The sequence below is a fragment of the Leptonychotes weddellii genome, chromosome 6 (assembly GCF_054177405.1).
Source record: "Leptonychotes weddellii isolate Sample4059 chromosome 6, ASM5417740v2, whole genome shotgun sequence".
Taxonomy (NCBI): domain Eukaryota; kingdom Metazoa; phylum Chordata; class Mammalia; order Carnivora; family Phocidae; genus Leptonychotes; species Leptonychotes weddellii.
This window is the reverse complement of record NC_138374.1, coordinates 86,257,789-86,274,159: the sequence shown is the minus strand read 5'-3', so window position 1 is coordinate 86,274,159 and position 16,371 is coordinate 86,257,789. Positions and strand designations below refer to the sequence as shown.

Here is a 16,371-nt window from a genome sequence, read left to right as displayed (position 1 = left end):
GCATGCTTTAAGGGTACAGCTGTTCTCACGCGCAGCTCTCCGACGCACAGTGGCCGTATGGTACAAATTGATCCCATTCGATTTCTTGCTTCGCAAAACTGGGGGAATTAACAGTCAAGCTCAAGAGACCATATTAGTTGGTTTCATATAAGCCTCTAAATGGGTTGTGTGAGGAAGAGAAAAAAAAGATTTTAAATTTAAGGTGTGGAGCGAAAGAAAAGCCTGGGCTCGTCCGGGATTTGAACCCGGGACCTCTCGCACCCGAAGCGAGAATCATACCCCTAGACCAACGAGCCACTCTCGGCAAAGCGGCTCCCGGTGCCTCCCTTCAGCCTCGCCCCGCCTCTCGCTGCGCTTCCCACCCGACCCGACCGGCGACTCTTCTCCCACTGCCTGGACCGTGCACCCATCCAGGCGTGGGCCCCGGAGCCCCTCTTGTCGCGGATTTTGCGGAGCCGGGCGGGTCGCACCACCCTGAGCCGGGGCCCATGCTGCACCCAGCGGTGGCGGCGGGCGCGGGAGCCGGGGCTGGGAGGGCGCCGCTGGGTGCCCGCCTAGGCCAGTGCTCGCTGGGCGCGACGGGCCCCGTCGGGCTGGGCTGCGGGCACGAACGGGAGCCGCGGCTGAAGGCGGGCGGAGCGGGCGGGGAAGAAACCCCAGAGGAGGGTTAAAAGAGAACTTTCCCAACATTCATTATGGGATCGTCCGCCCTTTTGAGGGCTTTGCAGGTACGGAGCTCATTGGATATTCCTGACGTCCTGCTCCTAGGTGCTCCCCGCCTCCCTTTGCAGAGAGAACGCAGGTCCGGGACCTCAGGTAGCTCGTTTGGAGCTGTGGGCAGGGAAGGCCTGGGAAGGGGCCGCGAGCGGTTGGGGGCGACGGGTGTCCCGGCGGCTGCGGGAGCGGGGAGGACCCCGGATGCGTGCGCCCCCTGCAGCCGACCGCAGGGGCCCGGCTGTGGTAGCGCGCCCCGCCTCCGCCCCGCCCCCTCCGCCTGCGTCCCCGCCCCCCCCGCCCCAACCCGGGCCCAACTCCCCCAGGCTGCGGGGTCCTGGCTCCCGCAGCCGGCTTCCGGACCCCAAGCTTCCTTTTTCCGTGGGAGCTGTTCTCCATAGCTGTCTGACAGTCCTCCGAGGGTCCAGTGGTGTTCTTGCCCCTCACCTTTTGGGAGCTCCCCGTTGCACCAGCTTCTCCGCTTTCCCCCGCCCCCTTCCTCCTGAGGCCCGCAGGCACCTGGAGTGTCGCTCAGTGACGGAAGGTCAGGACCGGAGCTCGCGCCCTGGGCAGGGGTGGGGGAAATACAAGCGAAAACACCTCAAATCAAAGAGCAAAAGCTGAAAAGCCAAATCTGGCCCCGTAGAGCCCTGCTACTCCCTGGGGTAGGAGGACGTGGCTGGGGAGGCAGCCTGTCCAAGCTAAGCCCTCTATTTGCTTTGATCGCATGTAAGACTTTAACGACACCCTCTCCTTGTCTGAGACCACCTTTCTTCCTCCTACTGAGCCAAGGTTTCAGAGCTAAATACTGCTTTGAACTTGAGGATAGGTTCGGGATGCGGGTGCGGTGGGTTCAGGGGTGGGCGTGGGGCAGGAGGCGCTCCCCGCAGAGTCCTGAGCAATCCGCTTCGCCCTCTCCTTGAGACCATGGGCTCACTCTGCCCTGCCAGGGCTGAAGCCCGCTCCCACCACTTGCCCTGGTGCCATGAGAGGTGACAAGTCTGGAGGCCTCTCCTACCTCTGCAATCCAGTCCACTCATTCTTTTAAAAAGAAGTTGAGAAGTGTGATAACTGACATTACAGGTTTACCTAAATTCAAGTAATTTTCTCAAATTTTTATGTAAAATGACACCATGAAGGGCCAGAGTCATTACTTACAGGAGTAACCGGGGGGATCCTTGCTCATTTTGGCCCCTTCCTTCTGCATCCTGTTTGCCTCCTAGCATCTCCCTGGCAATGCCAGGATCAGCGTGTTACAGCTCCCACAGAGAAGCCCACAACTTTCCAGGATTAAAAGGAGTAAGAAGTCTTTATGCTCTGGTTTTTGAGGTAGATGGTTTTTACCCTCGTGGCTCCCTTTTCACTGAGAAGCATAAAACATACATATTGTCTCCTCCTCCTCTGTGGAGTCTCAAAGAACCATAGTTTCCTGCCCCATTTGACCACAGTGGAGCCTCTCCAGAATTCCCACAGTTCCCCTGGGATTTGAGGGCAGAGCCGGAATAAAAGTCTTCGCAGCAACCATAGCCACTCTGGCCAGGACATCACTAGGCTGAGTGGGAGCCTGGGTTGCCCCAAGCAAGATTGGAAGTCAGAAAAGTATGTCTCCTGCCCCTAGACTTTTCTATACTTTGCTCTTCTTTTTCAACCCCTCTGGGAAGAATTTCAAGAACCAACTCAACCCAAGGTGTGATGACAAAGGAAACTTAAAATATTACTTCTCTCAGGATATGCATTTTGATTGGGAAAGAAGACTGAAGCCAGTGGAAGAGTTGCTAATTATGATATTTCAGGCCTCTGGTATCAGATGAGGGAGGTGTTGGGCAGTGATCGATACTGAAAGTAATCTATTCCAGCCCCGACATCAGTGCAATCATTCATTACTTAACAACTATTTATTGAGCACCTATATTGCATGCGGCACTGTGCATAATGAAGAATACAGACATCAACCGTACCCTCATGGAGCCCCAGGTTAGCTCTGGATCAGCCATATATTATTACATGAAATCATGAGACTGATATTCAGTGGTGGCTTATGAAAACGAATTCCACTTTGAGTAGCACTTGCGTTTTGCTCAGTGCTCTTGATATCTTCAGAAGCCACCTGGTCATACATCATAAAGAAGCATTCTGGTCACATTATTTTTACCTGGTCCATAGAGCACAAAGTTGATTAGAACTCATTGAGGGGTCAAACAAAATTTAATGTTTTAGTAAACAATGGAATAGTAGTTTGGTATGTCTGGGCTTGCCCTCTTGGACACATCTGTTGTTGGTTTTTTTGTTTTTTCCAGCATAATTTCCTTTGGTAACGGCACCCCATTTGACACCCATTGTTCCCATTCAGAATCCTTGCAGATTGCACAGGATTGGCTTACCTAGCCCTTAGCTCCGGAGGTCACACGACCCAGGCCTGGCCAGTGTGATCTCCGCAGCTCCTCGGTCATAAAGACTGGTTTAGGTATGAACAGGTGATCCACGCATGGTTTATAGAAAACCTTTGCAGGATTTTTTCCCCAGTGTTATTGGAAAAAAATAAGCTCTTTCCATTAGGTTTGCAGGCTGTGAAGAGCCTGCTTGGGAATATGGCCAACATAGAGGAAAGCAGAGACCAAGAACAAAGAGAGGTTTCTGATATTGCTTGAGTATTGTATTTAGGTCTATCCATAGATTTTTAATTTATATTATTCCGTATATAGGGAGAGAGGGAGGGAGAGAGAGATATTCATAGATACAATTTTCTGGTTTTCATCAGCCAGTTTCTTTCATTAGCAACTGAATGTCCTCATTCATTCAACTGTGTTAAACTGTTACACTCCCAAGAGTATCTAATCAAAAGAAGATGATGAATAGGTTGCCTTTCTACTAATTTATCCCTTTATTTTTTTTTTATTTTTTATTTTTTTTTTAAAGATTTTATTTATTTGACAGAGAGAGACACAGCGAGAGAGGGAACACAAGCTGGGGGAGTGGGAGAGGGAGAAGCAGGCTTCCCGCGGAGCAGGGAGCCCGATGCGGGGCTCGATGCGGGGCTCGATGCGGGGCTCGATGCGGGGCTCGATCCCAGGACCCCGGGATCATGACCTGAGCCGAAGGCAGACGCTCAACGACTGAGCCACCCAGGCGCCCCTATCCCTTTATTTTTTGAGTGTCTAGTTGACTGGCAAACTGAGGTTTGTCTGGGGGGACCTCAGGGAGGAGAGTGGAGTTCTGAGGCCCCTGAGCTTCCTGTAGTCATCTGGCTACCTGGTTCCACATGCAGCTGAAACAGTATAACAGCCCCCTATTAAATATTGGCATCTCCCTTCACAGCATCCAGGGTTTTTTTTTTTTCCCCTTGCTCCCTTTCTGGAGAAAGCAAAGACACAGTATGAAATTCAAGCCGGAAGACAGAGGTAAAGGAGGAATGACTCTGACTCTTGAGCCTTATAGCTATGAAGAAATCAGTGTTTTCCTTCAAGCCTATTAGGGAAGCCTGAATAAAACCATCTGCTGCTGTAAACTGTCGTGCCTCCAGACGAAAAAATAGTTTCATCTTCACATCTACATCCCATGCTTTCTGGTCCATTCCTTTTTCAAGTAGAGGAAAGTGGCAGATACCCCTTTTCTGTCACACATGCTCACAATCATGCACACATTCACTAGACTGTGTGTATAAACAACCCAAAGACGTATGTAAGTAAAATCATGTATTATTTCGGGGGTACACATCTCTGTGGATAGATGGGTGGATGGACAGATGAAGGACAGATGTAGATGGATGGATGGATAGATGAAGGACAGATGTAGATGGATGGATGGATAGATGAAGGACAGATGTAGATGGATGGATGGGTGGATGGGGGGAGGGATGGATAGAGATGGATTATACTGACCTCAAAATAACTGAAACACACTTATCTCCAAAATTCCGCTAAAACATAAAACTTAAAATATTGGGCTCGACTAAGTTACAAGTTTTTGAAGATGCATGTATTTAAAAAGTTTTGAAAAAATACATATCCCAAGTATGAACACTCTCACGGAGTTCTAGGAAAACTGTAATGGGATGAGAACGCTGAGGTACCAGCAGTGACATAAGGCCTTTTTGTCCGGGAGATGACTTTCCGACGTCGGGGTTGGAAGTGGTCTAACAGACCTCCAGACAAACAGCCGCTCCACCTGCCACATCAGCACATGAGACACTGAAATATGCAACTCTGGATAAGAACCAACCCTAAAGATTAAAGATTTATTTGGATTAACATCTTTGCATCAAGAGGGGAGAGGAAATTAGTCAAGGAATGGGTAGTCAGGGCCCTGTTCCTTGCAAAGCCCCTTGCATTTTCCACACAGAACATTAAAGCCAGAGCTCCCAAGTGAGAACAGACTGAAGACCCAGCCCACTCCTCCTGAGTCCAGAAAGGGAGTCTGGGCTTTGATTCAAGAGCAGCTTCCCAGGGAAGCTAGGAAGGATGTTTTTGTTATGTACCTTTCAAAACAGACACTCAAGCACCTCCCAGGCAACATGGAAACATGGACTCCCTGCTCAAGGATCTCCTTCAGAAAGTGCAAATTTCATTCTCCCAGCCTACCTCAGAGGGTAGGCATTATTTAGGTATCCTTGCTCTGCTTTCAGGATGAGGAAAGGCAGCGTGCACAGCCATGACCCCTGGCATCTGCTTCTCCAGGAGAGCTGCTCCCTGCCTCCACTGGACTGAGCCTGTCACCTCCGAGTGTACCATCCACTGGAAAACTCCTGGACAGGAAAGGTTCCTATTGCTGGAACAGATACCTATTTTTTAATGTTGCAGTAAGTATCTTTTCCAGGCCAAGGTTTTAAAAATTGGTTGGCCAGTTCCAATTTGGACAAAGCTGAGAGGTTGTCTCAAGGGTCTTGATACAATTTAAGGTCTTCTGTAACTTACGGGATTTATATTTTCAGCAACGCGATTTTCTTTTGTTTCCTGCCACCTGAAATTAGTTTTTACTTCCATCTGAGAATCATAAAAGCTTCAGAACATTAAAAAGGCTATCGCTTTACACAAAACAAAATCTGAGAAGCTAAATTAGAATCCAGTTCCGAGGTCAGCCGCAGGGACAGGTGGGTGTGGATAGGATCCAGGCCCACAGGTTGACCAGTATCCCTGGGAGCTGTTGCCGCAGTAAATTGTTTTAAATAAGTTTTTTTTTTCCTTCTTTTTTAAACCAAGTCCATCAAGTGACACAAACTCAAGCTGATTAAAGCCTGCTGCCCTCGGACTGATCTTTGTCTGCGAGGGAACATTCGGTGTGGAGACGGGAAACAACGCAATCTACATCTTCGGGCTGCCTCCAGACCCCCCCCCACGCCCAAATTCTGCTCCAGCGATGGCTTCATTCTCTCTTTCTCTTGTTGCTGCTCCTTCGAAAGAGATGTCTCCAGCAGCCTCATCACTAGGCAGAGTGAACTCTTCTTCACATGTTAGTGTCCTGGACAGGGGTGTTATCCTGTGAACACAGGAGGAAAGGATGAGTTAGGAAGAGAGTGGGGGAAATCCTGACGCTCAGCAGACCTCCTTGGTGATACCAGATCCAGCAAGAATTGTAACGCTAACAGTAGTGATGGTAATAATAATGCTATGTGCTTGACGGAGGTTTCTACGAGCATCAAATCATGTAATCCTCACAAAAGCAAGACGAGTTAGGTACTTCTGTTAGCGCTGTTCTGCAGGTGGGGCAGTTAAGGCACAGAAAGGTCAAGTGACTTCCCCTAGGTCACACAGCTAGGAAGTAACAGAGTCAGGATTTAAAACCAGGGACCAGAGCTTGAGCCCTCAACTATTAGGTGACATTGCCTATTCCTTGATGCCTGGCTTCCCATGCCCTCCCTGCCCCAGCTTCTTACTTACTAATTCATTCCCACTCAATTTCATCTCCCTGTTACACTGCTCAAGAAACTTTGGTGACATAAAGGTGGAAAAAGAACACAAAGAATCAAAAATAGAAGGTGGATACTTTAGTAAAAGGACAGGAAAATAGCTATTTATTCAACATTCAACCCAAAGTATGACTTTTAGCTCCTTCTGGGCTGGGGCTGCACCAGGCCTTACCACCTTGGGTTCTCTGGCTGGGAAACAGAGACATTTACGACTATGTCCACGGCATCAGGTGGCATGTGCTCTGGGCCACCGGAACGCGCTGTACTGAGCATGAGGGGGTGCTTGAGTCACTGCGGGTGTTCCTCACCGGAGCAGTTGGGGAAGGCCTACGGAGGACAGAGACTTCCAGGCCGCAGTGAGGGCAATCTCAGTCGGGGGTGCGGGCGTTTCTGGTGGAGGGGACGGCAGGACGGGTGGGACGATGCGTTGCCTCTTGTGGAATGGTGGGTCCTGGAGGCATGGGCCCCATCATGGGGGAGAGGGAAAGGCTGGGAGAAAGTTCAGCATGGGGAGGAGGGTGAACTCGATTCTCCCATGAGTGGTATCAAAGGGTTTGGGGTAGGAGAGTAGACACCGAGATGCCATTTTCAGCAAGATGAATTTGGTGCTAATGTATAGAGTGTGTCTGGAGACCAGGAACTCCTTGAGGAGCGAGTCATGATTGTAGAGATAAGGAAGGGGTCACAGCAGTGGAGACGGGGCAGGAGGGAAAGCGAAAGGCCCTCCCTGGCAAACCCCCTAAGACGTGGGGGGCTGATTAGGCAGGGAGGTGGAAGAAACATGAGCACCTCATTAGCAGAAATGGGTGAGTATAACAAAGGAATGTGGGGTTTCAGTTGAATACAAGTGAAGAAACAGAGCAAGTAGGACGAGTTTGGTTTTGAGTTTGAGTGACTGGCAGGTGTCCAAGCGCGGAGGTCGGTTGGTGTGTGGTTGGGACCAGGGCCAGGCTGGTGCTAAGCAGTCAAGAGTGGCCCAGTGGCTGATGGTGAGGGGCAACCTTAGGGATCATTCACAAAATATGACGGCTGGAGCTTGGTAGTGGGGGCCAGAGGAGACTGCCAAGGTCAAATGTGGCGGTTCTTCTTGAGGAGACAGGGAGGGAGGGAGGGAGAGGAGTTGGCGGGGCGGCCCACCAGACAGAGGCTACGGTGGCAGGTGGCCTCAGGGGCAGGGCTGACACCTCACCGAGGTAAGAATGCTTACTCTTTGGTGGCAGGGAAGCAGGGAAGCACTTGTGAGCTTCACATCAGAGAGAAGCGTGAGATCACAAGGAGAAACAAAGGAGGGGGACAGCACTGGGTGTGTGGGGGAGGGACAGACTCGGGGGATTTTTCTTTAGGACTGGAGAGAACTGAGCAAGGTCTATAGGCAGAAGGGGGTGAGCTAGTGAGGAGCTAGAAACTTGGAAGAGCACCTGGATGGATGGGAAATTCTTAGTGTGACCCCTCACTTAAAATGCACAGACACACTCCACAAATGTCCTGTAAAAATGTCCAGAAAATGGCAGTTGGGGGAAGCCAGATCACAGCCGATGCGGGTTTGTCTTGTCAAGAAGGGACCTGTCCTCGGATTCGTACTTTGAGAGGACGAGGCTGACCTTCCTTTCACTCACATAAGAGGTGAGGTCATTTGCAGAGCCCGTGGGGATGAGGGAGGAGTGACTGAGGAAGGTAGGTGAAAACAGGCTGATAGAATGCAGTGAGTGAGTTTCCAGGCAGCGGGGGAAGATGGATGTGGCTCAGCCCCATTGGTAAGAGGTCATAAGGGGTCCGGGCTGCTTGGCAAAGAATGTGGAGTGAGAGTGGCTGAGCTTTGTGGATTGATCCAGAAAGAGAGAGCAGGTCAGTGGGGAGGGCAGGACGGTCCAGAGGCTAAGGGAGGGGCTGAAGAGGGAAAGCAGGGGAGTGTGGTCCCAAGAGAAGTGAGAAGAGAAGGCCAAGAATTGAGGCTCAAGAGAAAGTGGTATCTCATCAGCTGAGGGAGAAAGACATTTCAAATCAAATATTGAGAAATCAAGGAGAATGCCTTGGACGAGCAATGGAACCAGGCGGTTAGGAAGTCAGGGGTTACTATCGGTCCTACAAGGTCTTGAATGTGATGCATCTTGAATGTCGTGGCTTGGGGAAGTTTATCTTTGGCATACCTGAGTGCCCTACACAGTACTGGAAACATAGTGAGTGCTGGAGAAACACTTGTTTGATTGATTTACAGTATGGGAGCTGGATCCTAGTCAGTGCCCTCTCTCCAGGGGGAAGCAGAATCCCAAGTGTTGGGATTTGATATATCCAGCCTGTTCCGTGACTGAAATTCCCAGAATGACTCATTCCTTAAGCATAAAACGTTGAAATACTCGTGAGGGGCTATGCAGTAGGAAGTTAACCCTTTCTAGCGCTTTCACACGGCTGATACCTGGGGCCTCATCGGAAGCCTTTCCCTGCTCTCTCCCTTGAAGAAGGGACGGCCCCATCCTCTGTGCTTCACAGAGCATAGCAAGTTCCTGGGAAGAATCACATTTCTTCCACTGCCTTGTCATTATTTGTGTTTTTTGTTCATCTGTTTGTTTTATTTGTCCTTATTTGCTATTTGTTTATGCCTCTGTCCTTTTCATCTTGGAGCCCCCAGTAAGTCCCATAGTGCCAGGGGTAACTGCTGTTTGGTAAATGTCGAGTGGGACTCCAATTAGTTTCTCTGATCAATGTATTTCTACCAATCAAAGAACTAGATGGGGATTAGATCAGGGGGCTGCGAAGCCGTCTGCTGCCTCTGCTGGACCCACGAAAGGCCTGGGACAGGCATGGGGTGTGCAGAGAAGCCAAGACCCAAGCAGCCCCCTTCACCATCACTGCACCGGCGAATCCTTTTGCACCACTGCCTGAGGCTTCTTGCTTCTAACCTTGACTGAGCCTGACAAGGACGAGAGAGGATGGGAGGCAACGCCCCTCCCAGATTGAATAAATGATGCCGATGTGCAGAGAGGAGCTGTGTGGTGTCCCTGAACATTGAGCTCCGTGACCTTGGACAACTTGTGTTCCCCTTTGGAGCCTCAGGTCCTTCCTCTCTAAAACCAGGGGTTTGGGCTAAGGGTGTCAGGATTTTGTGTCTCCGTGACGGAGAAGGAGACGGAAAGCATGGAGAGGTGGTGGGTGGACGTCTTCAGTGCCTCCCTGGGCTTCCTGTTTGGAAGAAGAGCACCTGCGAGGGTGTGGGCATCTGGCTCCCTGGCCAGGGCTCTGCCAGGCTGGGAACATAGAGGTGGCTCAAGAGGTTTCAGGGGAGCCTGTTCCAAAGCTCCTCCAGTTTCTGCAGGAGACCTTCCCGAAGCTTTGCAACCAAGGTGATTCCTTAACGCCTCAGGACCAGTGCTGTGGGAAGTTCTCCTGGCGAGATGAGCACCTCCCAGCCTGAAGCTAAGGTGGAGCCGCCCCTGGCAGGTGACCACGTGGACTCGCTGGCTTCATCCTCAAAAAGAAGGGAGGATCTGAGGCAAGTGTTTGCCTTCTGGACATCTGGTGAAGAGCTCCGGGCTGATGGGATCAGATCGTTCATTTTGATGGATGGTGCTGAAGAAATGTGAAGCATCTTTGCTTAACAGCCCACCCAGAGGAGTCTCACCCACACCTCAGGTGTCTTTGGGACTCCTACTACTTTCTTCTCCCCAGTCTAGTTTGAGTGGGAATAATGTGAGGGCCCCTGGTGAGCCCCTCTCCGAACACATCAACCCTTCTTATAACTCTAGTTGTATCATTAGAGATTATTTCCTTTGGGTCAAGCAATTTTCTCTCTTTTAAAAATTCACTCATTCACTCAACAAATATATTTTTTAAGAACTACAGTGTTCCAGGCTCAGCGGTAGGGGCTGGGGATACAGTGAGGGCAAAAGAGTAAAGAGAGATGATAAGAAAATAAATAAGAGCATGTGAAATAGTGATATGCACCATGATGGCAGAGTAGAATAGTGCAAGAGAGTGACCGGGTGGTCCAGACAGGCCTAAGGGGCATCTGAAGGATGGGTGAGAAGGGGCCATGTGAGGGTCAGGAGAAGTGTCTCGGGGCAGGGGGTGGGGGAACAGCAGGACAGCGCTCTGAGCAGGGAGTGATCTTGGTATATTTGAAGAACAAAATAACCATTGGCATGACTAAAGCACAGTGAGGAGAAAGGTCAGGGACAACTGGGCAACAGCCTCGCGAAGGGTTTGGATTTGATTTTGAGTGCACTGGGAAGCCGTGGGACAGGGGGTGGGGAGGCACAGGGGGTGGCATACCCCCCAAAGATATGTCCAATCCTAACCCCCAGTACCTGTGAATATAACCTTATTTGGAACTGGCATCTTTGCATATGTAATTAAAGATCTCAAGATGAGACAATTCTGGATTTAGGGTGGGTCCCACCTCCAATGACTGGTGTCCTCATGAGAGAAAGGAGGGCAGTTTTGAGACACACAGAGCCAGGGAAAGACCATGCAAAGACAAAGGCTGGGTCTACTACTCAGGGAGTGTCAAGGACTGCCGACCACCAGCAGGACCTGGAAGAGGCCAAGAAGGATTCCAGGGGTTGGTAGCAGCCGTCAGAAGTCAGGGGACGGCATGGGACAGATTTTCCCTCAGAGCCTCTAGAGGGAACCCACCCTGCCAACACCTTGATTTTGGAGTTCTGACCTCCGGAATTGTGAGAAAATACATCTCTATGGTTTTAAGCCACCAAGTCTGCGGTAATTTGTTATGGCAGCCCTAGGAAGCTAACGTAGGAGGTGAGTGACTTTAGCAATGAGTAGACGATCTAAACACAGACACACACACACACACACACACACACCTCTTTGGTTGCTATACGGAAATGAACTATATAGGCAGAAAATGAGGAAGCAGGAAGCCCAGTAAGAGGCTGATCTGGTAGGAAGCTGATGGCCGCCTGAGTGAAGGAGTGAGTGAGTGAATGTACTGAATGAATGTACTAACGGAGGGGGGAAGTGAAGCACTGGGGGGTGACTTTGTTGATGAGATTGTCAGGTTTGGGGGTGGAGGGTAGAACACTGAGCTTCTCTTGTGGAGCTGCTGAGTCTCAGCAAGGCATTCTGCTCCTGAACACAGGTAGGTGAGTTCAAGAGGGCTTCCTGGAATGGTGGTGGTGGGGGTGGGGGGGGTTGCTGAAGGGCCAGGAAGTGGGGGTGGGCAGGGACTGAGGTACCCTTCCTCTGTGCACTTGGTGTCCAACACAAAGCTTCCTCCTCAAATGGCCCCACTCGAATGCCACCTTCACCCTGAAGCTTTTCCAACTTCCTCCCACACACACACACACACACACACACATGCACACACACACACATGCACACACACGCACACACACACTGTTTCTCCCTCGCTTGTGCTTTGGGCTTCCCCCAGAGAACCCCCTGCCCACGGCCACACTCCGCCTTCCTCAGTGTGCCCTAAGGAGCTGCTGGTCTCCCATGCTAGCCTGAGTTGATGGAAAGGTGCACCCCCCTTCATCTCTGAGCTCCCCAGCAGTGAGCCGAGCCCAGAGCCCTGCCTCCTGGGCCTTCAGTAGCTGTGTGTGGGCCTCAGTCACCGAGCCGGGCCTGGTCTCCATACATACCCAGAGCACCCCAGAACTCCGAGTGGGCAGGAAGGCGGACAGAGCCCGGCACATGCTTCCCTTTCTTGTATCTCTGTCCCCTCACCGTCCGCAACAGGGCCTTTGTTTCTGCACACTCGCACTGATTTGTGAGGAAGTATAAACAGACACACTCTGGCCCTGGCCTCCCCAGGTGACCGTGCAGGCCACTTACCTCGGGCTTGGGGGCCTCATGGTGGGGATTGCAGCCGGGCTCCAGAGTGGCCCCTTCCTCATCCTTTTCCTCGTCTTTCCCCTGCTCCGGGATGCGGGGGCCCTCCACCCCTTCAGGGGGGCTTGGTGAGGCCTCCCCCACTGCTCCGTCCACCGGCCCCTTGGTGTCTTGGCTCCTCTGTCTGGGCTCCTCCTCTTCATTTCCTGCCCTCTCCACCTTCACCTCCTCAGATTTTTCTGTCTCTTTTCCGGCTGCTTTTTCTTCTCTGGGGCTCCTACCTCCGTTTGCCGCCTCTGGGTTGGAGGCTTGGGCTGGTTGGACGGCCTCCCCTGTGGCTGGATGTGGGCTGGCCTCCTCTTCAGAGCCCCCCACAGCCTTGTGGGGATGCTGGGCTTCATCCATGGCCCTGCCCTTCTCCTCCTGCTTCTCCGTCCTGCTGGACGTCCTCCTCAGAGGAGGCTTCTCCTGAGACCCCAGCTGCCTCCCCACTTCCTCCCCCACCGGCCCCTCGCTGGGTGGAGGGGAACCCAGGGCCTTGCTCTTGGATGGGAACACCTCATCCCCATTCTCTTCCTTGGCACCATTCTCCTGGGATGACTCGGGGGCCCTGAAATCTCCCAGGTCCCCACAGTCCGACTGAGACCTTCGGAATCGTCTGGAGGGAGGGCGCCTTTTTATCGAGCCCTTCGTCCGCACCTGGAAGAACGTGTTAAGAGAAATTATCCACAACCTGTGAAAAAGGCCAAGAAGGGGACTGCATGTCTTTCGATGTCAGTCTAAGGCACTGCTTCGTCAGCCAGCCTTTAAGGGTCATTTGATTTTCCAGCAGAATGGACCCCTGTGTGCTATGTGAAGTCACAGGGTAACCAGTAGGTTTTTGCCTCATGAAGACGCAAATGCTTTCCATCCACTAAAAATGATAACCTACCTATACTTTTATTATCCTGTAAAACATTAATCCGTTTGGTGTCTAATTTAGCAATTTAATTCTAACATTTGTTTTTTCAGTTGCCTATAAATAACCAGCTCTTTGAATGTTCTTTGAATGAACTTTACTATATTATAGGTTTCTTCACAAATCTGACAAGCTGAATAAAATCTATCTCTATTTTACATAAGAGTCATGTTTTAACATTTAGGACATTTCACTTTGACAAAGGTGAATCCAACAGACAAGAGGGTTAAGGGCCTGCAGATGACCTGGCCTTGCTCAGGGACCTCATGGGAACAGAGCCGGACAGCAGGTGACCAGCTTTGTCCCCTTCCCCAGCCTGGCCCTCCCAGCCCTCCGCAGAGCTGGCTAATCCCCGGGAAAGCTGCACAGACAGACACCTTCACTTTCCTGGGCTCAGGTCCGCTATGAGCAGAAGCCATGCCTTAGGAGCCTCCAGCAGAGCTGCCCAAAATCATCTCCTGTCTGGGAAGTTTGTGCATCTCAGGATCACTCGGGCCTCATCTAGGCCCACCGGACTTTGCCAGAAGTGCAATGGAAATGTTTATTTGGATGCCGTGCTTTACTCAAGTGGTGTGGCCTTTAAAATTTTATATGTAGATGAAATCTTATTTCATAAACCTTAAATCTTATTTTTGTAAGTCTTATTTTCCCATTGGCTTACATTTTGGTATTTGTCAATCCTAGCTCCTTCTCAGAAATTTGGAATCAATACTTGGCTTATAAGGGCTCTCCAGGCTCTTTCCTGAGACCATGGTGTGGCCAGCCCTGCAGGCTATCAAGGACTGGCCCTGGCCTCACAGTCAGCAGGGTTCAGGAATACACCCTGCTGCCCTAAAGCAGCCCCCCAACCCTGGACCCCATTACAAACAGGTGGCCCCGCCTCCCTCCTGGCCCGCCTCCCTAGTGAGCATCCTTTGAAGAAAGGAGGCTCTCCCCTGGGTTCCTCTCTGCTGTCAGGGGTCTCTCCATTACCCTGAGCTGGAGAATGTCCACCCTATCCCCAGCCAGCAGACTCAAGACTTAGCACGTTTGTTTCCCTGGATTCTACCTGTTTCTACACATTTGACCTTCTCCCCCGTGGATTTTCTGGAATGGCCCAGAAGACCCCACTCTTTCCATCCATTACTTTAAAGTTCTATCCATTTGCCATTCCCTGGCATCAGACCCCTTTATGTTGGCCCTTGCTGGGCTCTGGCCCAGATTTGCCGGGCACCTGCTTGGACAGTACTGGACCGTATCTCTGATTCTTACCGTGTGTAGTAGGGCTGAGGATCTGACGAAAGAAAGCAGACTCAGGGCATCCACAGAAAGGGGCCTTACCTACATCTTTTTGCAAAGGGAACAGTTTGGCTAGTCTTTAAATAGGGCAAGCTGCGGTAAGAATGATTTGAACCCATACTGGGGCACTTAAAAGTATTTACCTCAAGCCAGAGCAGTGTGGTTTGGAGTCCTAATGACCCTGCCCACCCTCTGTGTGAATCACTGATCAGGTCTTCAGATTTTGCTTTCAGTTTTTGACACAACTATCTGTGTGGCTGGGACCCGTCCTGAATTCTCAGCCCTCTCTCCACGAAGGATAGAGCGCTCCATTCCCCAGGCATGCCTTCCGGGTGAGGGCACAGCTCTGGGAGAGGGGATGCGAGAGGCAGGCTAGGGAGAGGGGCCATCTCAGGCACAGAGAAGTTTCCTTTCTGTTGAGAACCAACTCTGACGGCAGCTCACGTGCGTCCTCCCTTCCCCAGGACAACATCACGGCGGAGATGATTCAGGACTGCCCAGTGCCTGCATTTCTACCAACACGCTGCAGGGCTTTGGACCCAGACATTACCTTATTGTAACAGGGCAGATGGCTCCCTTCAGGAGGCTGGTCAAAGCTAACTGGCACCTCCTCTGTCTCCTGAGACCGCACGCCAGGGCTGCTGGGGGTGGAAGGTGGGCTCTGGAATGGTGACACCGCGGTCTTAAGTCCAGGACTCTTGGGCGAGGCCCCAGGTAGCAGGGCCGCTGGATCGAAAGCTAAATTGGCCTGCCAAGAAAAGGTGAGGCATTTCAAGTTGGGGTGGGGGACCCTAAGAGTTTCTGCTTGAGCTTGTTGGGTATGTGGCCTGGAACTGGTTGGGGCCAGGTAACCAGGTAATGTGAGGCTTTCTGTGTCGCTTCCTAACCAAGTATCCATTGCCCTGGTCCTGGAGGCACTGTCTCTTGCCACCACCCGCTCATACCCCATCCCCACCCCCCGCCCTCCAGAGCTGGATAAGACTGAGTCATGGTAAGAATTAAAAATATAGGGGCGCCTGGGTGGCTCAGTCGTTAAGCCTGCCTTCGGCTTGGGTCATGATCCCAGAGTCCTGGGATCAAGCCCCACATCAGGCTCCCGGCTCAGCGGGGAGTATGCTTCTCCCTCTGCCACTCCCCCTGCTTGTGTTCCCTCTCTCACTGCCAAATAAATAAAATCTTAAAAAAAAAGAATTAAAAATATAAAACTACATAGCAATGCTGTGAGCCCAAGCCATGTTAAAAAAGCAGCATGTGATGAGTACCAAGGGGCAGGCTTGGTGACAGGAATTCAGGGCTGGGCATTAAAGGAGGTCTCCCTCCCCACCCAAGTTCAAGCTGGAAAGTTCCCTCTGTAAGACTGCTTGCAAATAAAAATATATCTTGCTGGCCAGCAGGAAACTTGAGCTTTGAATTATGGACTACTCCAGGGAGGAAAAATCATACTTCATAACTCATCTAATAGAATATTTGGCTGAAAAGTCTAGAGGATGATGCATTTCTTAGTTCTTGGCTCCCCCTCCCCCCCTTCCCAACAAAGTAAGGTTCCTATGGGATCTGGCCAAATTGTCATCCTGTTGCTGACATTCTTTTTTTTTTTTTTATTTTTTTTTATTTTTTTTAAAGATTTTATTTATTTATTTGAGAGAGAGAGAGTGAGAGAGAGCGCAAGAGGGGGTAGGGTTAGAGGGAGAAGCAGACTCCCTGCCGAGCAGGGAGCCCGATGTGGGACTCG

The 16,371-nt window shown here is 51.1% G+C and overlaps 1 protein-coding gene and 1 non-coding gene across 2 annotated transcripts; both read right to left on the bottom strand.

Moving 5' to 3' along the window:
- Window positions 1-224: 224 nt before the first annotated feature.
- TRNAP-CGG (transfer RNA proline (anticodon CGG)) lies at window positions 225-296 on the bottom strand. Its single transcript has one exon. It is a non-coding gene; the product is annotated as a tRNA-Pro (tRNA).
- Window positions 297-4,393: 4,097 nt separating this feature from the next.
- On the bottom strand, window positions 4,394-15,552 carry RCSD1 (RCSD domain containing 1). Its single transcript, XM_081824549.1, has 3 exons — window positions 15,190-15,552; window positions 12,407-13,102; window positions 4,394-6,186 (listed from the first exon to the last, which is right to left on the bottom strand). Exons 1-3 carry the CDS (start codon window positions 15,535-15,537, stop codon window positions 6,154-6,156), a joined length of 1,077 nt encoding a protein of 358 aa, XP_081680675.1. The 5' UTR covers window positions 15,538-15,552; the 3' UTR covers window positions 4,394-6,153.
- Window positions 15,553-16,371: the final 819 nt, after the last annotated feature.

Bases quoted from the DNA above. Each gene is read 5' to 3' on its own strand.
- RCSD1 (XM_081824549.1), bottom strand. From the start codon at position 15,537: ATGGATACTTGGTTAGGAAGCGACACAGAAAGCCTCACATTACCTGGT. The intron at 13,103-15,189 runs GTAATGTCTGGG...ACGTTCTTCCAG, and splicing joins ATCTGCCCTGTTACAATAAG to GTGCGGACGAAGGGCTCGAT. The intron at 6,187-12,406 runs GTAAGTGGCCTG...CTGTGTTCACAG, and splicing joins ATGAGGCCCCCAAGCCCGAG to GATAACACCCCTGTCCAGGA.